Source organism: Rhopalosiphum maidis, chromosome 1 (genome assembly GCF_003676215.2).
Source record: "Rhopalosiphum maidis isolate BTI-1 chromosome 1, ASM367621v3, whole genome shotgun sequence".
In the NCBI taxonomy this organism is placed as follows: domain Eukaryota; kingdom Metazoa; phylum Arthropoda; class Insecta; order Hemiptera; family Aphididae; genus Rhopalosiphum; species Rhopalosiphum maidis.
The window spans coordinates 16,196,359-16,222,973 of record NC_040877.1 but is presented as its reverse complement, the minus strand read 5'-3'; the positions used below and the strand labels follow the sequence as shown (position 1 = coordinate 16,222,973).

The 26,615-nt window shown below is 27.3% G+C and overlaps 1 protein-coding gene across 2 annotated transcripts; it reads left to right on the top strand.

Moving 5' to 3' along the window:
- The first annotated feature begins 767 nt into the window (after positions 1-767).
- LOC113547976 (transcriptional regulator ERG homolog) lies at positions 768-26,615 on the top strand. 2 transcript variants are annotated; one of them, XM_026948581.1, is made up of 4 exons: positions 768-891; positions 6,098-6,352; positions 24,942-25,188; positions 25,704-26,615. In XM_026948581.1, the coding sequence occupies exons 1-4, from the start codon at positions 807-809 to the stop codon at positions 26,038-26,040; spliced, it is 924 nt and encodes a 307-aa protein (XP_026804382.1). In that variant the 5' UTR covers positions 768-806; the 3' UTR covers positions 26,041-26,615. The 2 variants fall into 2 exon arrangements, with proteins under 2 accessions (XP_026804382.1, XP_026804383.1); XM_026948582.1 differs by lacking the exons at positions 768-891; positions 6,098-6,352 and adding an exon at positions 19,404-19,668.

Below are 26,615 nucleotides of genomic sequence, written 5' to 3'. Positions count from 1 at the left end.
CGAAAACCAGATGTATTCATTATTCTCAACGATTACAATATTAAGTACACATTATTTAATATTTATTAAATAATAAAATGATAGCACATTTGTACGAATTTGCTATATTTGTACATATATATTATATATCCAATTATAGAAAAAAAACTGACGAGATAAGGTGTATATTTTATGTAATAAAGCTGGCGAACCTATATATAATATGCAGGTTGTATAAGTGTGGTCGATCAACTTGATCACATGGTCGCTTCACGTCTATATACCACGGTCGTCTAGGGTTAGTCAGTGGTCGATGTCTCGGAATCGGGATGCGTCATCTACACAACGTTTCGGATCTACGAAGACGCTATAATACACCTGCACGTACTACACCACCACGATACGTGTAAAAAAGCCCATGATTCAGTTTTCGTCAATCCATCGTTGTATTCGCGTCAATAGTTTTAGTATGCTGTATAGAAGAAATACTGGTCATACCATAGACACTAGTATACTACAATCGTACCGGCACGAAATAATTAAATCGTCGACGCGGATTCATGAACCACGATGGGCATTCTATAGATATAAATAATATATCATATGGTATAGATATGATAATTTATCCAACGTCATCCGAAGTCCTCTTGCGAGTTTCTATTTTCCTTTTAACGGCAATAATAATATATAATAATATTTCTGGTGAACGTGGTGGACTGATGTTCACGAACGCGTTGCGATTTCGGCAGTTGTTTTCTATTCCCGCCGTATTTACTTTCATGGTGAACCGCTGCTGACATGTGTGCGGCTAACGTCGTCAGCTACTTATGCACGTGATGTCCGATATCGATCGCGAAGCCATAGCGTCCGAAGATCGAAACTCCATCACTGCTGCTGTTGTATTGCCAAACGGTAAGTTTAACACGTTACATTCGGATTTATATGTTTATTGTATACATTATTCTGTGACATTATTTGTACATTTCCACGTTAATTGCTTATATGTTCTTGATACTTTATTATAGGTACATAAATGTCCACTCCAAAAAATTGTGTACCCACCTTTGTTAGATTTAATAAATTCCATATTTTTTCCGAAAAAAATTACGGTAATGAATCAAGCAAGAAATTGAGATTAAAATGTAATTGATGCTTAACATTTCAAACAAAATATATGAAGGTATCTAGTAATTAATAATTAGTAGTTTATAGCCATAATTTTAACACATTCATCCAAAGTCTTAAATTAAACTTTTATAATACCAAATACTCAATAAATAATATTGTAATAATACGTGTATACGTATATAAGTTAGGTCTGCTTAATTTTGGAAACATATATTATATATAGAAGTATAGATTAAAGCCATGCGACAGCAGTTATTTAATCGGAGCCTAAATATTATATATTATTATAATATTATTATAGCCTTTAGTGGTTTGATTTACAAATAATTACGAAATAATCACGCATTTCATAATTCATAGATGATAAATCTAATATTATTGAAAATAAATAATAATATGTAAGTTTACATATTATATATAACGTAAAAAATGAAAATATTAAAAACGATAAAATTATAATCAAAATTGAAATTTAATTTACAATGCTCAAATTAATTATAAATTTACAACTGTTGTTCTTGTATACCTTTAATCTTTAAAATTATAGTTTTGTCGGTTTTTTTACCGATTATTAGCATGTATATATATTCTATAAAAAGACATAAAATCATTTAAAATTAGCTCTTCCCACAGAATAAGAAAAGATATTTTTCCTTTATTTGGTATATCTACCAATTAAAAAAATACCAAATGATTTTGTTGACTATAAAAATATGGTACCTAGCGCAAGTCTATTAATTACGTATAAACTTTATCCAAAGCTCATAGATACAATTTGATATGTATACGGGTTCATTATTTAAATACCACATTCAAAAATACAATATTCTATAATATACGAGTATGTTGGTTCCAAATTGATTAATTTTTTTTTTTAATTATCCAGAATTTAAAAGAGAAGATACCGCATAAAGAGACTATATCCATTGTGTTTCGAAAATTGTGTGTGTGTGTGTTTTTTTTTTATTTCATTAAATAGTTCTCGTAAATTATTAGATAATTAGATTTTTATCTCAAAATAATAGTTATATAATTATAAATTTATAAAAAAATTTACTTTTAAATAGTTGGCCCTGTTTATTTTATTTAAAGTATTAATTAATTTATATTTTTAAATGTGTTTTCTTAATCTTTTTACTTTATAGGTACACGTATTTTATGAAGCCTTCGACATATTAAATCTATAATAATATAATATACAAATATTATAATCTATATTTTATAGTGGTTTTTACTAGCGTAATTTTATCGGATAAAATTACTAGGGCCGAGATTACAGTTGAGTATTTACCTATTGACCATTTTATTAACTGCTATATTTATCGTGACGTATCGGTATGAAAATATAATTTTTTTTTAAATTTTAAATTATTATTTTTATAAATCATGAACATTGTTCAAGTTGATATAAAAATACCTAATCTTATGAGATTCTGTTTTTTTTTTTATGAAAATGGAACATTATTGTGTCCAAGTACTCCAAAATACAAATCGTACCATTTTGTTGCCTAAAATTATAATTAGAAAAGTTTCATCTGAACCTTTCTTTTGAAAATGATAATATTTCTTTTAATTTTCTATTCAGTCGAGTCGCGATAACTCCTAACCTAACGATATATTTTTTCCCCTAGAAATATAAATTATATAAAAATTAATATAAACTCGAGTTAAATAACTCGAATAATATATACCTCGAAGTAAATTTTTATTTCCCTTCGACTTTGAGTTATTGCGACTTAACTATATTTAGTCTTCATCTTTTGTGGTCAATTGCAGTTTTGTGCTAAGAGGTCAAGTTCGAAGTTTGCTTGTTAAATAAAATTATTTTTGTATTTTGTGAAACCACAATTGGTTGACGAATTGGAACTTTTTCTATTTTTACCGGGGACTAGTTTTCTCATCAGTGAAACGAGTAGTTGACGAATCGGGCCTGAATTATATTTATGGGCGTGTACCAGTTATCCTCAAAAATATCGTTTTTATACCAATTCCCCCCCAACTACCTAAAGCAAAATGCGCCAGTTATTCTCACATAGGTATTATATACATTGTTATAATAGGTATATAATATCAATACATAAAATAGGGGAGGTAAATATGTAAATAATAATAATATTTGTGGGGGCCCTGCATCGTATCATATAATCATTTCTAACAACCATAACACTACTAATAAAGATATAATAAAATATGATAATAACACACATCACACATCATATGACATAATATAGTGTCCAGTACATATACACACACATGTCTATCGTCTATCTACTTAGATAAGTCTACAATTATGCATTTTGGTAAAATTCTGTCTTTTTATCAGGTGTGCTATTATTATTAATATAATTTTTATATACTATGATTATTATTTACATATTTACTTTTCCTATTTAACGGATTTGTATATAATAAAATATGGGGGGCAACTGGTATATTATTAAAATGCCAAAATCCCCGTTGAGGGCAACTGGTCAACACCCATATTTATTACCGTGTTGAGCTTAAATTTACCTATAATAATTATAACATTTACTAAATTCTTACAAAATATTTTAACTATTAAATAAAAGATGGAAATATGTGGGTATGGTCACGAATTGAACTTATTTTAGTCGAATTGCACTTGGGTAAAAAAACAGGTAGTGGTCAAACTGCACTTGAGCTCAAAAAAAGTATTTCAATAAAATTATCATTCATTTGAAAGGGGTAAATCATTTTTCAATGCAAATTAAGCGGTTCTTCATGGTTATGTATTAACACACCGAAAATAACTGTAGAACATTCATCTAGATATAGTTTTGAAAGACAAACACGATGGGTACAACGCTATTTAACATCAATATTTACATTTTTTTATTGTAAAATGTATAACTTTGATACACAATTAAGTCACGGCCTCATTCACTTTTTTAATTGTTCTTCTTTACACAGCGACGTAAAAGTGTGTACTAATTGTAGTTTACATCATATAGGTCTAAATAGTACACGGTATAAAATATAAGAATTAATCTTATATAATTATTAATAAATATTTATTATCCAGTTGTTAGGTTAGATTTTTTGTCGATTTTTGGTGACAATAATTATCTGTGTTATCTAAATGGCATTAACGAACTAATATATAATGCTATATGTTCGACTCGTAAAAAGTTTTTACGTTTTTTCCATTTTAACTCTTTTTTGAACGAGTGCAATTCAACCACTACCTAATATTTACCCGAGTGCAGTTCGACCATTACTCTTTTTCAATCCAAGTGCAATTCGATCATTTTTTGTAGGTAATAAATGCAATTCGACTATCCTGAAATATGTAACTACTTTGCGATTATAGGACACTGTACGTTTGTCATTCACCAAGAAAGAAATTAAAACTATAGTTTGTAATATTTTAGGTAGAAACAAATCTAGATATATACACATCATACAATTTATTATTACAAAACACAGGTAGTTAACAGACATAAACAATCATAATAATAATAGTAGTAGTATAGTTATGATAATATAAGCACTATTATTCGTGCTATGTATCGACTTTGTAATTAAAAAAAAAAATTCACAGTCAATTTATTATAAGTTATAAACTTATAACATATAAATTTAAAAATTATAAGTATGGAAAACTATTTCAAGTAATTGTGTATTTTTTATTATTTTATTTTCTTGCTGTGTACAGGCTTCGTGAATTGTATTTTGTGTATTTCAGTTTTTTCTTATTATTTTTATTTAAGTGACTAGCACATTCGTCCATTTGCGAAGATCGCTAAACACTAGAAACTTGAATTAGTCGATCCAACCAATTTATTGAATGAACTGTTCCATTATTCGTTAAAAATATTTATCCTGTGTGAAATATTAATTGTTTGGTGTCTGGAATTTCAATTTTGAAGAGAGAATCTAGGTATAACATTTTCAGTTAATATGTGTTGGATAAAAATATTCAATTAATTTCCATTATTGGAGATAGTTTTTGAGTAAAAGTTAAATACATATGGACTATTTCATTAGGTATTTTTTCAACCGCAAAAACAATAAATATGTTATTATTTTACATTGTTTTGCAATTTGTTCGTTCTCATAATATATTTTGGATAATTCTTAAAATTTTTAAATTTAGCTTAGTAGTTTAATTTTGGTTTATAGTGTACTTTAAAGTGTGTAGGTTCTACCGTGTCATATAACTCATCTCTCATACTGATTACGATCTCGATTCGTGATCTAAATTTTTGAGTAACTAAATTTTATTTTAACTTGTAAAATATATTTTTCGGTTTATTTATGTCGTACAAAGTATCCACGGTATGCAAATGCAACTCAAACAATAGATATTACAAAGTGTCCGTTTACTCCACTTAGCTGTATTGTAGGTTTTAAATTAAACGTACCTCGTAGTTGAGTAAATCTCGGTAATTTTTTGTTAAATTTAAATTCAATGATAAATCATTATTGCTACGAAAAACGTTTCTGAGCAAAGACAAACTAACAGACTGGTTGACAACCTATATTACTATATGTATAATTAATGATATAAATTATATTGCTATATTAATAGTGATTTGTTGTACTATTAGTATGTATTACAGTAAATTGAATTAATTCTTAAGTATTTAGTCAAAAGTTGTCAGTTGATGATAATATTTTATTAATTATTATTAATATTTCATCATTATTATAACATATATTCAGTATTCATATAATGTTATGTATTATTAGTTATTATTAAAGACTTTTAATCATGTTTTAAAATAAAACTCAGTAGTGCCAAAAGCTAAATTTTAAAATCTAAACTTAACAGTTAACGTTAATGAATCTTGAATTTAAAATTCATTATTTTTATAAATATATTCCGCAAAATATATAGTAATTTTATTAATTTTAGTGAAATTATAAAAGAAGTACCTACTGCCTATTTTTATTTCAAAATATAAAGAAGGTTTTAGTTATTTCATATATAGATAGTACTTTATAAATTAATATGACTTTTGTACAGATCCTTTGGATTGGACTAACGACCACGTAGCGGCATGGTTGAAATGGTGTGTCAGACATTTAGAATTGTGGCCAATTCCGAAATCAGACGACTTTCCTAATACAGGTTATGAACTATGTTCATTAGACAGGACTGAGTTTGATCGTAGATCACGAAACAGACGTTCCGGCCGATTATTATTACTACATTTGTCATTACTTCGACAACCTGTTACTGGAACGCCACCTAGTCCCAGCCTCACAACACCAGAAGACGGTAAGTAGTTATAATTACAACTGTAATATAAGATTGTAATATTTTTACTCATATAGGTGATAAATTAAATGTTTAAAATTCTGTGTACACTTGTTGGGTTAGTAATTATCTCATAAAAATTATCTATACGTGTATAAATAGAAAGCATTTATTATTTTAATTGCTACATAATTTTATAATAACAATACCCCTTTCAGATTTTAGTGAAACTAAATTGTTGAACGAGTTGCTATCTTATTCGGCATTTAAAACTATTTAGGTGTTTAGTTTCCTTAACAAAATCTACACTAAATTTATATGGTATCTTGTGTTAATATTATGTGTAATTTATAATATATCGTCATCTATGCCTAATACAAAATATCAATTACTATTGATTATTGTAAAACTACATAGGTATTATAATATTATATTTATGTATGATGTTATACTATTATATAGCTATATAGGGTTTATATTTAGATACATAAAATTAATTCTTGTTTCGTTAATGCATTTTAAATAGATTTTATTTTTAATTATCAAGACATTGAATTGAGTTTATCTAAATAATTAGTATTTTACTGTAAGTTAGATTATGAAAAGTACTGAAATATATAATTAAAATAATATACTAGAAGATTTGACTTTTATAATCGTTTCAAATTTATTTTTGACAATTTTTACAAATAGTTATAGAATTTTATCTTTATATTTTCATCTTCCTGTTTCTTTAGAAGACGTCATCGTTGTTGACAAGCTTAGTAGAAAATAGGGATAAAAATCCCACAGGGTCTAGAGCGTAATATATCACAGAGGGACACAGGTAATCCCCTTTAAGGCATGCTGTCGCTTAACCTCGGCCATTATTACTTCTCGACATTTGACTTTTAGATTACTAGATTTTTTATCCTCATACCTCCTCCTGATTTTATTATTGGAAGGATCTCCAAGACATGATTTATGCAACAGTCACCCCGAAATAAAAGAACAGTAGGAACCATTTACTTTTCATTTCTTTAGTCTTGGATATATCGTATGTCGAATATATTAAACCCTAATGATGAAATCGTATTCCAGTAATGATTCGCATGCAATTTAAAAAATGTTTTTTCTGTGAGAAACTGAGAAAATGGTTGAAAATAATATTAATTATAAATTCATTATTTTATTCAATTTTTAGAATATATAAAATATAAGTATATAAAACTATACCGTTGTATAAATTATGTAATAAATATTTAATAAGAAAATTGTTAAATAAAATAGAACATTAAAAATATTAAAATTTAAAAATGTTTTTATAACTTGCTTCAAAATTAAAATATTGAAAAACTATTGGTAATTAAGCAGCAGACAATATTGTGATCTTTAAGTTTAATAATATAAATATATTAGTTCACTTAAATCTTAAAACTAATAAAGTTAAACGATAACTTTAAAACGTGTTATGTTATTCTTACAACACATTTGTAACTTATAAGACGGTGTCAACATATAATATGCGTGAGGGGTATCATAATATTTTTAAATAAATATATAGTCATATAGATTAAAATAAATTATTGTTCGGTCCACTTCTTGTTGAGCGCTATACATATTATATACACAGTACACACATTATATTATTATACAGGCCGGTCGGTGAATAGGATAATGATTAGTGGTGCACATGAAGATATTTTGCGATTGGACTCATGGCCTATTGGCCTATTATTGTCTGTATCCGTCCATCCAATTATAGTTTTCTTAAAAGTTTACAGTACAATATAATATTTTATTTTTATTCATGGTTAAGAATTTACTGTGCTAGCTTAAATTTTATAAAAATAAAAATAAATTCCTACTCTTAAATCTCTTCAAAGTTTAAAAAATAAGACTATACCCTTTTATACTTAATAGTACTTATATTATAGGTTCGCTAATAAATATTTTATCATATTTTAACAATTGAAGGATAGAATGGATTCTTTGATGTTTAATTTTTACAACTCAATACAAAAACACTTAAGTTTTAAACATAATACGGGATTTGTGGAGGGCAAGGAAAATACATCACTAGTAAAGAGGAGGGAAGAATAAAAATAAACAGTTGCAGGAAAGAAAGTATAAAATGGGGAACGTAAGGATTTGTGATGTAGCAATATATTTTCATTGGTTGGTTGGGAATAGGAACGAGTTTTTGAAAGTTTTCTAGATACGAAAAGTAATATTAATATAAATACGATTTAAATAAAATTTGAATATTTTTGTAATATTTTGTTTATAGTTTTATATACTTGTACATACAATATATTAATATAATACTTATTTTCATAACTTTTTTTATTTATATTAGATATGTTATTTAGATAGTATCTTTTCTTTCTCCGCAGTTCACACTCAGATTATACTACGTTTATGGTGTATATGTTTATTTACTCTTCACTAATCGTACTTAAGTGTGTATAGCTACGAATTGCGCCTATAGTTCTATAAATATTTTTTTCCAATACATGGTGTGATTTGGGACGTTTGTGAAAACGGCATAATGTTGTATTGATCTTCACTTACTCCCGATTTTTCTTCGATTATATTGTAGTATAAGTTTAAGTATTAAATAAATTAAGTAAAATTTATAACATACTCAAATAAAAATACTGTTACGTCATAAAGTACAGAATGTCTCACACATTATAGGTATAGGGTATGTACAGAGGCGTAAACTGGGGGTCACACGGGGTAGCATATGCAACCCCCGAAAATATCATAGGGTCGCAAGAGTATCTTTTTGTGACTCCAAAAATCACGATTTCAGTTTTCAACAAATTGAAATATCAATATAATATTAAATTAACTAATTTATATTTTGAGAACCAATGTTTAACTTTGTTTTGAAGCACTGGAATTATTATTATATTATATCCTTTTCACATTTATTTATAGTTTTGTTATTAATCATTTTCTATTATTAAACTAATATGTATATTTATTGTGATCGGCCGACTCGAGTCTAATATTATATTAAAACTACAATTTTGACGAATAAAACAGTTTATTTTTGATCTGTAATTTAACTTTTATATTAATTATTAAGGTAATATTATATTATTGAGTAAATTAAATTTATTTATGTAAATATTTCTTTATTATTTCGGTGTTAATGGTTATACCTGATTATTAGAAAAATATTAATACAAATGTTGAGAAAAATGTTAGCCTTTTTGAAGAAAACCTCCATTCTACAAGAAAAAGATCAATATAATTAATAATTAATTTCATATCATATCTTAAGTATTCATTTACAATTTATTGAAATTAAATTTATATTAATTTAATATCATTAAATACCTATTTCAGAGGATGTCAGCGCACCGTTTGTTTTCTCTCTCTAGCACACGCGCAACATAGACAAAACGCATTTACGTAGTCTGAGTAGAACTCGCTCAATTTTGGTTTTTAGAGTAAATATACCTATTATAAAATTAAATTTTGACAATTTTTCTGAGTACAAGACGATGAGTTTTTTTAAAAAAAAATTAAAATGTTGAAAAGTTAAAGGTTATTTAAAAATGTTGTAATTTATAGCTATTTCTAAACTATGTAATTAACGTTGTATTGGGAACAATGGAAAAAACTCATCGTCTTGTACTCAGAAATATTATCAAAATTTAATTTTATAATAGGTAAATTTGCTCTAGAGCCAAAATTGAGTGAGTTCTACTCAGACTGCGTAAATGCGTTTTATCTATGTTGCGCATGGGCTAGAGAGAAAAAACAAACAGTGCGCTAACATCCTCTTAAGGATATTTTGTTAAACATTACCTTAGCTTAAAGTCAAAGTCTGTCCAACCTAGAAACTGATTGCAACCCTAACAATTTAGCCCAATTTACGCCACTGGGTATGTACCATGTACGTATACAACGATTTACGATTAAAATACTATTTTGTATACGACTGCCGTGTGGTATCATTACCATGTTGATATTATAATATATATTGTAAAAAATTTACTGGGAAACGCGTATATATTATCATAACAGCACGGCGACGTCGTTAAAAAGAATGAAAACGCGCGTATTATATACAGCCGTTTTAATAACAAGCGGCGGCGGCGACGTCATTCGTATTATATGTAAAGCTCTCGAAACGAAAACGCGTTGTCGCCCTCGACGTCCACCGAAAGGCGGAGAAAACGCGGTTTAATAACGTCAGCTTATATTTAGAGAGAGACCCCCTCCCCGCGCAATAGTCGGCTGTCATTATTGTTATTATTATTTCACCCTCCACGCGATGCACAATAAAGACATTGAATATATAAATCAAATTATAATAAACGCGCAGTCTACACAGCACACACACACACACACACACACACACACATACACACACATTTGCAGCCGTGTATATAATACGTATACACCCGAAATATTATGACGCGCGAGTGTATTATGAAACGGCTACAATGCCTGTATAATAATATGGCTGTACTTGAGCAGTAGAGGTACGAGAGCGTAATAATAATTCTGGAAAAAGATGAGGCAACAGTGACGTAAATCTCTCCCGGCGTTGAGAATTTGCGAAGAGCGGGCCACCCGTGGCCATGCGCGTACCCATTATATAGCATAAGATATCCACTCGTATTATTTTATAAATATAAACATATATATTATACTGTATTATAAAATAATAATAAATATACCGTATTATAATATATTATTATAAATACCGAATAAAATAAAAATTCACGCTGCGCACTCGGTCGGAAAACGTAAAGTTAATATTCATGGAGTCGGTGTATAACATAACAATATTAGGGTTGGTTGATTACTTTATCGCTGCAGAATACTTGACATCCTTCAATATATGTATAATCAGTGGTATTCTTTATTTATTTTAATTTCTAATCGTCTAAATGCACCTATAATAAGCAGTCGATAAGCTTTCAGGAAGCATATATTACCATTTTGCGCATGAAATAAAATTCATGAATGAATCCGGCCATAATGATTGGTCTATACATTTGGAGCGAAAATTAAATTTATTATAGATTTATTATTAACTTAATATGGTAAGGTACTCATAATATGATAACACACAGCTTAATATTTGATTACATTTCAAAACCGGGGCGTAATAGAGTTTAAAGTTGTTTTATTTTGGAATGATATAAAGTTTATTTTTCCACTAAGAAAAAATTGAATTCTCAGGGAAATTCACCCCCCCCATCACCACCACCACCAGGAACCATACAAATTTTTAGTTATACCATTGAAGTAGATACCTATCAAGTACCTGCACGGTCATGCTCCCCTGTGTACAAAAAAGATTCTCTGAGATGTTATATAGCAGTTATTTTCCGTAATGTGAAGTTTAATATTAGTACCTATGGGTATCGCGGAGATGTTGTAAGCACCATTAATATCCCTACATGTGAAGTTACTGAATGCGATGTCGCATAACAATGTTCTATGTTTCGTCACATTGTAACTTCCATATGCAATCAGATATAGACTCCCAATTTCAGCGCTCCAACTTCGCTTAGAGTGCACAAAGTGAAGTTCGGAAAAAAAAATTCAAATCCAAAACTACACATCATTAATTATCAAACACCTGCCGATCTGGGTTGGGATTCGATATCTTAACCCCTAGCACCTAACTACCCTACGCCTAACCTACCGGGACACACTAACAAGTTACTTTAAAAGATTTAATATAGTGTATTTAGACTCTTATAACAGTAAATATATTATAAATATTAAATAACATTACCAAATTTGTATTATTATAATTTGATTTCTATGTAATAAAAAACGAAAAATATGTACATAATATATATATAATTAAAATGGCCAAAATAATATGTAGTATAAAATAAAAAATATGTAATAAGAACAATTTTAAATTATGTTAACGTGTAAATATAAAATAAAATTCTAAATAATTTTTGAATATATACAATTATTAATTGTTTTTAATTTCTAATCGATTTAATTTAAAAAATATAAAATATAAAAATATGTTCATAACCATGTGAATGCAAGTACTGAGACTGTTGAAAATTCGTAAATATATTTTGCCTAATAATTGTTAAATATAAAGTATAATCGAAGATCATTAATGTATAGTTATCAAGCAGAAACAAATAAGATAAACTATTATCAAGTTATTAAATATTTAACTAATACTTTCATATACTTATTTCCTATATTATGCATTATACACTTACAATTTTTACGAGTACTATTATCAAAGTATAAATGTATAATACAACTAAACCATTAAAATTGTCAAAAATTATGAAATATGTAAAAAAAAGGAAGACATTTTACAAATAATATTAAAATGTGTATTCATAACAAAATATGTAAAAACGTGTAAAATAAAATATGTTTTATATTATTGCAAATCACGTGGAATGAATTTATCATTTGCAATACTAAATTTATCATGTTTTAATAAAAATATGTATTTACATACAAATCCCAACCCAAGTTATGAGCATCCTAAAATGTAAAACGAATTACAATTTTTAAATGCTGACGATGATTATCTCATAACAACAAGATATCATGCAGTGCCTGATTTATCAATTCATTGACCCAGTAAAATTTACAATTTTGGGCCCTAAATTGTTTATTTCTATTTTTTTCAATGCCAAAATAAAATGTATGCAAAATATATTTTTAAATTAATGTTATATGTAATTATAGCTGTTTATAAATGAGTAGTTGGATCATAAAATAATATTTTATTGTCAAAAATATGATTATTTAATATACAAGAACACTTTAAATGTGTCTAATTAATGTTTAGTATTTATTCAAATTAGTATACAAATTCAAAATTCAACGATTATTTTATTTTAATAAAAATTAGTATTTTGATTATTATTTTTTTAACTTATATATCAAACTAAATATTTAATATTTTAAGTCAAATTTGATTTCAGCTAGTCCATAGCAGTCAATAAAATACTAATTTATATTTGTTATTACAAATTTTTTTATTACTTTTTTATAACATCTACTGAAAATCACATAGTAGTAGTTATGTTATGTCACATTTGAGACTAAAAAATACAATCTCTGAGATGTTAAAATCACCTTTATGCACACAGGGTCAGTGCAGCCCACTATTTTTGTTAAAATAAGTAAATGAATACTATATAGCCTATTATTTAGTATAATGAATTAATAAAATAATAATAATAAAAAAAATTATATTTTTGACAATATAAAAAGAAGAAACAATAATTTTTTGTATAAACAGACATTTTATTAACATTTTCATCAAATAAAAAAATGTGACTTACACAGAAAAACACATTTTAAATTTCAAAATAATTAAATAAATGAAAAAAATCAGGTGACTTAACGTGGCACAACATTTATCATGGAAAAAAACAAAATGTGTTAAGAAAAAAATTTGCCAGTGGCTTTTAGAAAAAAAATTAGGATTTTTATTTTATGACCGAATGATAATATTATATGCTTTCGGGAATGCTTTTTCTACTTCAGCGTTCTTCACGATTATTTTTTTCCAAATCACTTGTCTTAAAATTCGTGTACATTGTGTACAATGTTATTAAATTTACATAATCATATTTATCATAATATAAATCTTCTTCATATAGTACATTATTCAATTTTATTTATAATAAAATTGTATTTTATTTATATAGCTGTCATACTTTATTTAAACAATCAATTAATATTTGTCGGACTTTTTATCATGGCTATTATTTTTTATTTATTTATATTACACTTCATAAAGTTGTTGAAAGTCCTTCTAAGTTGCATATATATATATATATATTAATTTATATTTTTCATTTTCCTGCAAATTACCGTTACCTAAATTATAATGATATATTCAAATATTTGACATTTTTGGTAATACCATTGCTTTGTTATGTTTAATTATATTTACAATTGAATAATAACATGGAAAGAAATCCATTAATTTTTTTTTTATAATTTAAAATTTGTCATGATCAATAACATGGCTATTTTAATGTACTTAATTGTTTGTGATAAAGACGATGGTGCAATAAGATTTTTAATTACATTTACATTATTATTAAATGATACACCAATGCGTAAATTTATATAAAAAAAAACATTTATTGTCATGGACCTGGTGATAGTTCTATTAACCTTATTTTTACATACTGACTAAATGGTATACGGTTTTATTTAGAAATGTGGTTTCTTTAGTTTTAATTTTTTGATCTTGATAATTCAAATATTTTTATGCATTTTTAACTGATAACTTATACTGATGATTATCCTGTATCCTGTATGTTATAATACAATACAGTAATTTAATAAAGAATAGTCATAATTACTAAAGCTACTCGTATACGGGACATACCATGAAAAAATCCTTGCAATACCTAATTCTAAATCCATAGATGGATCCCTGCTTATCTCTTATCAAACGCTTCTGGATATATTAATGTTAAATGTAAATATTATAGTACTCAAGAGTAAACATTTTTGATTTAAGTTTTAATTGATTTTTGTTTTTTGCTCAAAACAAAAGTAAGATAGTGCATTTAACGTAAAATTATATTATAGCTATGCAAAGAATTAACAACCCATATTGCATATGTATTTCCCGATTTATATTGTAGTATTCCATTAAAATGAATGTATATGAGGGTGAATGAAATGTTTATTATCTGTACCTATAAAGGTTATACTTATATACATTATTTTACCATTGACAAAAGTCGGGGGGATTAAGCGAAACTGCAGTAATAGATTCGTATTAGTATCGTGACGAAGTGTGGCGTAACGTTTCGAAGTTAATCTGGAAGGTTGGTGTCAAAATCTCTACACGAAGTCGTTGATTATTTCTACGCGCGTATATAACAATCAGTGGAGTCGTATCTACACACTTAAAATATCATTGAAAAGTGGACGTTGGATCGTTGGGCAGTACGTATATTATATAGGTTTAGAAAATGGAAAAAGACACAGAAAAAAGGACTATGGTCAACACCCCAGAGACGCGATAACAGTTTTAACCCCTACGTATCGGATAACATCAGCCCTTTTGTTAAAAATGACCTCTTTTAATCAAAGCCCCTTCCGATTTCATTTTACCCATTACATCCACAATAACGTATATAAACAGTCACACCAAATAAGAACCATCTATGTATAGAAACTAAAAAACGCAACAATAATTGATCTGTTTCCACTGTTTCCAGACATAAAATATATTATTTTCAATATTCTTTAAGTCATTTCTAAATAATAAAATATTTATTACATTATTATCATACTGGACACATCCATAAATCATAAAATTTTAATAAAAAACTGTCGGAATTTATTTAATTTAAATATGCACATACTTAGTCAAATTAATTATATTATAAATTTATTTTTTTATGCTATTCAATTTTAAATAATCATTTTAGTTATTAATTCTCTCAATATATTTTAAACAAATGAAAAACTACCGACAACTATAGATCTAATATTAAGTAATTTGAACTGTAATATTTATCAGGATATTATTTGTCGATGCAATATAATCGCTATAATTTATTGTTTTCATAAACAACTTTTATGTTTAGTTTTTCCTACACAAAGTATTACTTTTTAAATACTTACACTATTTTTAAAAGTTATTATTTTTTAGTTAGTAACCCATAACATTTTTATTTTTTATATCTAAAATTTAAAAATTTAATACAAGATTCATAAGATTTAAAGATTTTTTTTACCTATTATAAAAAAAAGTTTATCGAAAAATAACATCTATTTGTTATGACTGTTTTAGTTTAAGTTTTTACGAAAATGCAGGATTTATCCTGGAGTATGTCCAGGACAGTTTATGATGGATGAAATCACGATTACTGTTTAAAATATTTTAGGAAATATTAGAAAAATAATATCGAGCACTAATCAGTCGTTTCGAGCATGAATGCACGGCGATCACATACACAACTATATAATTATTAATTAATAATAAGAATTAGATGTGAGATATAATTGGTCGGTATTCAAAAAATCGATAACGAAAAAGTCATTGAATCATTTACAAACAAAAAATGTTGCAAAAAAGTTTTGTAACTATCAAGTTATATTTAAGTAATATAATACACAATATTGTTATTATTATTATCATTTTTTTTTTGTTATAATTATCTTATTTCATACTTAATACGAGTGATAAAGAAATATAAAAATTGGTGAAAAATAAGTTTTTTTTTATTGTTTTTCAATTTAATTTTTTATACATTTGGAGACTTGAAATAAAATTAATTGTTTTTAAGATTTGTTAAAATTATTTATTACATAAAAAGTCATAAAAGCTATTATATAAAAGTTTAAATTTGATTTTTTTTTTTGTTTTTAAAGAATTAACCAGGAATTCAACACTTCAAGGCCAAAATTTTCTTAAGGTCTAACATTTTTTTTTAAATATAAATACTAAAAATGTATAGTTAATAAACTTTATTAACCACTAACATGATTCTATTTTTAAAAAGTTCGGTGTACCCCCCGCACATGTTGGACCCCTGGACCCTCCTCCAGTTACGACCTTACCTAGGGCCTACGATTTTATTAATCCGAGACTGACTGTATATTGGTATAAAGGTATAATAATATACAATATACGTATATAAGTATAATATATTCTATTATAAATTTAATAAGTTTTGATAAGTAAATAGCGTATGTGCCGCTAAATATCTAAATAATATTATAATATTAAGTATTATATACAATAATACATTTTTTATTATAGATGTCCGTATAGATAGCGTATTAAAAAAGCACTAATTAATTTGTATGTATTAATTTCTACGCGTAACGCCATAACATATTCACATTTTTAAATATATATTTTATATATGATTATTTATAAATGACGAACACATTAGGACACAAGCATAGGCAATTGTTATAGCCCTCTTCCCAATCTTCAAACACTATTTACGCCTATATACACAAAGTTTAAAAAATATACTATATAGCTTGTATATTATTTAATGCATATATTTAAATACCAAGATGGAGAGATATATGTTTATGTGGTTTAAGAAATAGTCTTTTACTTGGCCTAAAAGATGATTATGTGGTTCAATCATTTTGTATAGCAAAGATTACATACATTAGTAAATCGTTTTTTTGTGTTCTGTTTTCTGTAACAATAGTATTGATGCATTCAGTAAATAAATTATAAGAACCTAACGGCTATTATAGCTTTATGTGTTTCAAACTTTTGAACTTTTTTATTGATTTCTAAAAAAAATTCCGACTTCATTGGTCATTAGTTATTGTTATATTATTTACAAATACAATATGTAAAGAATATATTAAAACAATAAATTTTAATTACGTTGTAAAAGTTAGTGAGTTATTCAATTTTTAAAATTGTGTTATTTTTATATTGCTCTCGGTTTCTGTCCCCAGTACTGTGTCAAGAATCTCTTTCATTTCAACCCTGTATCGATTTCGCTCATATCTTATGCATTCGGTTACGAAATGTTTTATTGTTAGTTTTACATCTCTGCAAAATTTACAAATAGGAACTTTTTCTTCGTCATTATAAGTACCAATATAGCCATGTCCCATGCACTAATCTCGTATAATCTATTCGCATGATGCAGTTTAAAAGTAATTGTTCTTTTCTTTTTAAAGAGGTACTAATTCAACGGTTTACTGTCACATATACCTACTTTTGAAATTGAATTATATTTTTAGTGATACTTTTGTACTTTTTTAGTCTTATAATAATATTAAATAGGCATAGTAAGCAAACAGCAGGAATAAGTATAGTCTTATAGTACCTATAGCTTATAGGTACTTACTAGAATTGTGGTATTTTTATATCGTACAATATTATAAATCAATGTAAAGTTTTGCATTCAATCATTTCATAGAAAATATGTGTTCTTAAAAAAAATAATACTATGTGTCATGTACTCAGGCCTGTATTTAGGGGGTTACGGGTAGACAAATGCCCGAGGGCGTCACATGGGTGGCAAAATATTTTAGCGAAATTAATTTTAAAAATGTAATGGAAAAAAAAATTGTATTTTAATGAATAATTGAAAAAAGTTATATTATAATAAAAAGAAATTTGTATGTTTCATTATGTTATAATTTGTTAATTAAAAATTATTTTAATTTTTTTTAATCATTAAACGGTTTTTATTTATTAATTGATAAGTTAGATTTTAATATTAAAGAATCCTGATCATGGATGAAATAATAAGTGTAATATTAGTATTATTAGTTGGGAGGAAGGATAAATTATAAACCCAGGGCGCCGAATTTTTAAATACGGCCCTACATGTACCAACTAAGGTATAAAACGAAATTTTGAAAAAATATAATTTGGTGTCTTTAATCGAAAGCGTATACGTGCTATAACATATTAGATATTTCAAACCATATTCGCGCGCATAGAATAGGTGGAATAACAACATGCAACGACTTGGCATAAACTTGGTACATTGTATAACATATATTACGACGTCGTTGTCGTCGGAGGGGTTCAGGAAAATCGTCGTGAAGGCGTGGACTCGTATCGGAAGCTGGAGGCGTGTATAAAAAAATGGTGTTTCCGCGACCTATCGGCGGGTGGCTTGAACCACCGCCGGGCCATTGCTGGTGTGGTGGGTTAGGGGTGGGCGTGCGGGTGGGGATGGGTTAGCGCAACGGAGTTGGTTTATATGGATAGTATATACCACGAAATGTGTAGAGAAAAATCTCCGAAAACCGTTTATGTGGATCAGTTGCGCCGTTATATGTTTATAATATAATATGATACTACAATCATCGCATCTAGTACGCATTGCTGTTACGACAACAGTCGCGTGATGTCGTTGCCAGTGTATACGCGCTCCGCTCGCCGCCGACCGTACATGTTATAATGGGCAGCCCCAATAACATAATATTATACTGTTTTACGCGATATATTTTATACTGTAATAATACATGCTATATATACAACATAAATATATTTTTTATATAATAATCATATATCGTATTAATTAATTAAATATATATATATGTTTATTACGACTAAAAGTAGTATATAAAATATATTGTGATTATCATCGTCATTGTCGTCGTCGTAAACGATCACCCGTGTTCGTACGTACAATAATATTATATTAGATTATACATAGTGACGCTGACCGAGTAGATGTCCTTTGCAACGACGTGAATATCGTGTGCTCTTACACGGCGGTCCGCACGTACATAGGTATAGATGTGGCAATTGTCGGCTTGCGATCGGAATGATCTCAGGAGACACTTGCAGATGGCCACCGCCCTCAACCGGGCCAAACCATTCGGACATTCGGCTCAACTTTTCTACAATGGTTTATACAATATTATATATATACTTACATAGATATTATGTGATATAATACACGTATTAGTACATTTATTATTATACCGAGGTCGTATAATGTTTCACCTAACTATATTTTTTTTTAGTATAAATGTTCATAGTAAACGAATAGCGTCTGCTTATGTCGATGGTGATACTTCATTTGATAATTCCCTATGAACTAGTTTTGATGGTTTATCATAGAGATCGTCTATTGGCTTGTGTTTTAAATTAATGCTTAATTTTTGTCTATTATTTAATATTTCAACAGAAAAATTTGCATGGTTAATATGTTCCTTAGCATGTTTAATATTTCATTTTTGTTATTTAACTTAATATATGATTTAAGCATTTTTTTTTTCAACGCATTGAACACTGCATATAATATTTTTTAATAATTTTTGAAAACAGAACAACGCACTATAGTTACCGACATACAATCGAAACACATACTAACCACTGTACAAGTATTATTCGATAGATAATCCTATATACTGATATCATATAACCGGAATGCAATTAGTATAGTCGTAAAGAAAAATCGGGTCACGATTCGTATGTGACTTATCGCAATTTTTATATCGGAGACGCAATTTGCATACAGCACTTAATTATTGTGACCGGTTGATTTGTCCAACCTAACTTATAACAGGTAGTCCACATACCACCCTAAAAAACATGCTATCTTATAATGCAATATATATAATATAATAGCTTCATTAAATGATAGCATCATTCATTATTCTTCTTGGATCTTATAACAGTCGAACTTTGAATTTTCTTCTTTATTTTATACTACTGTTCGGTTGGTATAACTATACCGACTATCATAGTTTTTTTTAAAGGTACTTTATAAGCTTTATATGGTTGAATTTATTACATCTTCAGAATGCCATTCGTTACATGAATTGTATTAATTCTATCATGTCTGTTCACAAAAAAAAATAGTTTTTCTTTACAATAACATCTTTGTTCACATAATCTGATTACTTTTACATATGCATTATATACAATATAAGTTATGCATGAATGAATAGGAAAACGTACTGAAAGATAAAAAAATAGCGATAAGGTCACACATTGACCGGTAGCTTAAAAATTAAAATATAGAAAAATATAATCAGTGACCAGAATGTCCGTAATATTTTATTATTTTAAAGGGAATGAGTTGTGACATAATATACCTATACAACTATACTATTTTTTTTCAAACATTTTATTTTGTTATTGGTTTCAATTGTTTTAAGTCATGTAAAGAATATTTTAAATAATAAATTATAGTGCTTATACTGTTAAAAGAATTACCCAGTATTTGAATGTGTGATGTAAAATGGTGTATATTCAGTGGGTCTGTTTCACCCTTTATTTTTCGGTGAGTATTCTTGAAATTGGAAATGTTATAACTTATAGTTATAACTAACTAATAAGTAAAAAAGATAAACGCTCGTCTCTGATAATTTTTAATTTTACCACGCCACTGAATATGAATTATATACCTAATATTTGGTATGTACATAATATCAATTATATACTATTTTTTAACAGTTCGAACAGTAGCATATTATTTACACACATAAATTAAAATAATATATACCTTATACTTGTTTGATTATTATTGTTTAATGTTTATATTACGTATTTTATAATAATGAACTATATATAATTATAGTTATTTTAGTTATTTTTACCACAAGTTAATAGTAATAAGCTTATTTTTTTAACGTGATATACTGTTATAAAAATATAGATAATACGATTTAAGAAGATAACACAATGAATAATAAAATAAATCCGTTGCTTCATAATAGTCATGCACTTTGTTTGTAAATTATTTCAATGTATGCGTGTAATTATAGATGCAACTTATGATTTCACTGCAATGTAATAATGCAATCATGGAAGTTTAAATAAGACTGTTAAGGAGGATATCACACATCCTTTATTTATGGGGGTTTGTATAGGTTTGACGATATAATGTTCTCTTAATTTTGTATTGTCATCTTAACGTAAATAAGTTAATAAGTTTTTTTGGTATCTTCTAGTTATTAGTTATTAGATAATGAATTGATATAATAATGGTAATATAACTATTAACGACTTACAAATCTTAACATCTAACTGCATAAATGTGATTACAATAATATATTTTAATACTTGATATCATACTATTTTAGGTTTAAAGATTTTTTTTATTACACCAACCAATTTAGTTATACTTCATTATATTATGTAATATATAATATTTAAACTTCATTTAATATAACATTAAATTTTATGTATTTGTTATAAATTCTAATAACTACAGCAGTTAAAGCGTATAAATAAAATAATATACTACGTATAACATATAATTAGAGCTGAAAAAAATAGTTCAATACTGTGTAAGATAACATTTGATTTTATATGTCTGTCCGAATTCATGCACTACCTACTTCAAAAACATCGCGCCCCCTATAATCCGAATCAATTGATATTATTCAAAATATTTTAACAAGTTTTATTTATTTAAAAGATATCTTAAAATATTATATATACTCCGAGTAAAATTCATGATATTTATTTTGTATTATTAAATTAATTTTTTGATGAAATCCTGGATAAAAAAATATATTTTAAGTTATTGAGATAACTCAAAGATATAACAAACTCATTTTTAACTGTTTTCTATGATTTATGATCATTTAATATGTATATGAGTTTTATACCTATGTACAAAATAAATAAACAGTATACATATACATACATATTTTAATCTTAACTTGATATGAGAACTACAATTACGTAACTAGGTAATAACTAATAACTAGATATTTTTGCAAATATTTTATCTACATAATTTATAGATTTTATAGGTGGTTTATATTTTGGTGTATACCAAATTCTCTAGCTTGTTGAGTTAAAAATTTAATAATAATATACTACAACTGATTGATGTAATTGATAGCAAGTACGTATATATTATACCAATACTCAAACATTGTATCTACAGAGTTATAAAGTTTTATTATAATTATTTAATTATTTAATATTTGAATTATATAAACTATAAAGTAGATTGTAGATTAATGTTAAATAAATATACCATTTAGTAGAAAATTGTACTTCAAATATGCAACGAATTAAATTCGACAAATTCGACGTGTGCTCGTGTTGATAGTTATATATAAGATATTGCTCATTTTACCGTTTATCAATATTTTTTTTGATAGATAATGTTTGATCCATGTTTATCTGTTCTTTGCTTCTAATTATTATTCTAATGGTAATTTAGTAATGACGGAGGCGTTGGACCCAAACGATAGCCCGTTAAATAATTTATTTTTTCATAATTATTTAACGTTTAGCTACCTATATCTTATTTGATTTAAATATTTTCAATTTGTTTTTACAATGTGCATTCATGATTGAATTAACTAAAATGTGTTTGAACAAATATTACATAATTGTATAAAAAAGAAAAAAAATACGAGTTTTTGTTAAAACGTTTTAAATACTTCCCAATTATCTTTCTATAATATCTAAATACCTTAATTATGTTAACATAAATATGTATTATTATAATGCTGAGGTAAAAAAAAACCAAATTTAAATATATTTTTATAGGTATATGCAATTTAAATATGTAGAATATAATTTTTAAAACATTGGTACATATCTACTTAAATTAGTTAAATTACTATAACATTAATATAATTATGTTAGACTCTTACTATTTTAATTTAATACATTTTTTTAAACATCATATCCGTATCCTGCAACATGTGTAATAGAAGTTAATAGTGAATTTGTAAAATTTAAGTTATTTTATGATCACAAAGTACAACGGGTATATGGTATACAATGAAAAAAAAAAACCAGAAAGTCACTTTAATGCTGCTGTTCATTTTAATTATTAAATATTTATAGAACTTATTGAGCATGAAAAACAATTTATCTTAAAATGTGATTAGTCTTAGGATTTAAATAAACTTTGGCGATATATTTTATATAAAAAAAGAAATTCTTGTCTTTTAGAATGAGAATATATTAAAAGTGAATAACTCGTCGAATGATTATTCACCTGTTGTTTTATTGCTTTTAGTAGTTGATAAAAGAGTTCATTAGTTCAGACCAACTTGGGTTTCCTAAGCAAGTTACCACAAACTAAATGCATACCAAATGGGTTTGGTAAATGGTATTTTAATTAATTGCAGTGGGTATTTAAAGTTATTAATCATCGGTCTTCATATCCACATAATACGTGGTCATAAATATAAAATAATAATCATTTTTTTTATAACAATATTATCTAAAGATTAACAACCAGGTATATTGATCAAAGTAAATTTATTTTATAGAATAATATTATCAAGAAACTATATAATTAATACGATTTAATTTGTACTGTTTGAACTAAGTTAAGTTAATGCATTCTAATAATTATATTTGAGCAAATATTTAGAATTTTAATTTTTAATAATCTAATAATAATAATATAGTGTAATAGTAATAAATAATCTATATTATATTTATCTAGGTATACAATGATAAGATTTTATTCTTTTTATTCACTTACTCAAACGCAATTAATCACATTGTTATACTAAGTACTTACACATAATATTATAGTAGGTATAAAAAAGTCAAATTGCGATGTGAATTTTTAATTTCCTTTATTCCCCCTCCCCCCAAAAATATAAAAATAAAATAAAGAACAAAAAGACTCATGTTTATTTTTTTTAAATAGGATTACCGATGCGGATTTAGGATCCCCTGTAGCTCCGTACTGCTTGTAATATATTATAATTATAATGCCTACTGTTAACCCCTCAATATATTTAAGAAAATGTCAGAGCAATATTTGTTTTCTCCCTCAAACCTAGCCATCCGCCATATAAACAAAACATATTTACGTAAAATATTTGTTTACGACTTTTGAGTAATTTTAAAGTAAAACATTTATTAAAAATAAAAATATTATAGAGAATAATATTTTTATGTGTTTGACATATCCTTTTAATAATATAATTAAGATATCATTTGACTTTATATATAATATATGATGTACCTAGTGGATGCGTCTTATCTATGATGCGCATAGTCTAGAGATGAAAAACAATTAGTGTTCTAACATCCACTCAATATAATAAAAACATTACAACGTAAGTCTTTCAGTTGTAAATTAGTTCAATGATAATTTTACGGTATATTATATGCAAATGCGAGATTATTCCGTTTGTAATTTCTGAGCATTGTCTTAAAAATTTTGGTGTTCATTTACAGATCCATACGAGGTGGTCAACGCGGCCAGCAGTCGTCTTGTAGCACAAGCGGCCGCGGGCTCTGGGCAAATACAATTGTGGCAGTTTCTGTTAGAGTTGCTGGCCGATTCCAACAACGTCGGGTGCATTTGCTGGGACGGTCCCGGTGGCGAATTCAAGCTGATCGACCCTGATGAGGTGGCCAGGCGTTGGGGCGAACGCAAGTCGAAGCCCAATATGAACTACGATAAGCTCAGTAGAGCTCTTAGGTATTAAAATAAATATTACTTCCTTATTACAGTGGCAAAGCCAGGATTTTGCTTTTGAGTGTGGGGGAAAAAGATAATTCATTTTATAGGGTAGGTTAATTATATTATGTACCGCTTTTATGTCTTATTTTCCGACGCTATGAGAAAATTTTAGATTTTTTCAGCAACCATTATGTGAATTATAATATATATTTTTTACGTCTTAGTCTAACGTAATACGTCTACAGAACACTTCAGAACCTATAAATTATTTTAAATTTTTTCTTTGGCTAAACACCACGACTGTTAGAAAATATAATATTACATAACATATACATTTTGCTGGAACCATTAATTTTAGGTCATTACAACCGATTTCTACTGTACATATACGTTTATAGCTACATTTACCAATACATGATAATTTTCTTTTTATCGATCATTTGAATATGTAATTTTATTTAAATCCATTCTGTATAGTAATCTATTGCATATATAATTTACGTGGTTTTATCATTATTGTTCTGATGTCACAGGTACTACTACGACAAAAATATCATGACCAAAGTTCACGGTAAACGGTACGCGTACAAGTTCGACTTTCACGGGCTGATGACTGCGTGCCACCAGAGCCAGCCACAGATGCCGACAGCACAATCTAGCCTCCAAGCGGCTGCGGGCCCATCGTCAGCCGCCGTACCGTCCACGCCGTCACCGTCTGACTTTGCTGGCGGTCTGTACAGTCAACAGCACGCTTCCGCTTCCGGTCCATCGAACGCTTTATTTCCGGCTGGGCCTTCATACTGGGCCACATCTGCTGCGGGCCTTTCCACACTATACCAACATCCGGCCGGGCCACGGTATCCGCCGTAATCCAATTCATCATAATATATAATATAATATAATAATCTATATTAGGGATGGGTTTCCAAACTATAGTCAAACTTTCGAATACCATAAACTTCGATAAATTCGTATACAGTACAAAGGTCGTTGGATATCGAATACTTCGAACTCGAACATTTTGAACAATTTGAGAAAAATCAAATTCAATATTGATAATATTATAAATAAAATTTTTATTTTATAAAATATGAATAGCCGTAGCTTATAGTTAGGTATATCCGTACTATTTTATTTCCCATTTTTCCGAATGGCCTTTATCAGTTTTGACAATTTTATAATCGTGTCGTTATCTGATTAAAGTTTAAGAATTCAAAATGTTCAAAAAGTTCGAAAAAAACGAGATTGAATTCAACTTCGATTAATTTAAGAAAAAAGAAGCTGGAGTTCATGAAAATTTAAGTTTGGCCCATCCCTTTAACATATACAAATAGCTGTATACCCGCGCGCTGCAGTTATATCACACATCTTATTTATAAATATAATGTTGAGCAAATGCGATCGTTGAAACAATCTCATAATATATGTAATTATTTAATTATTAT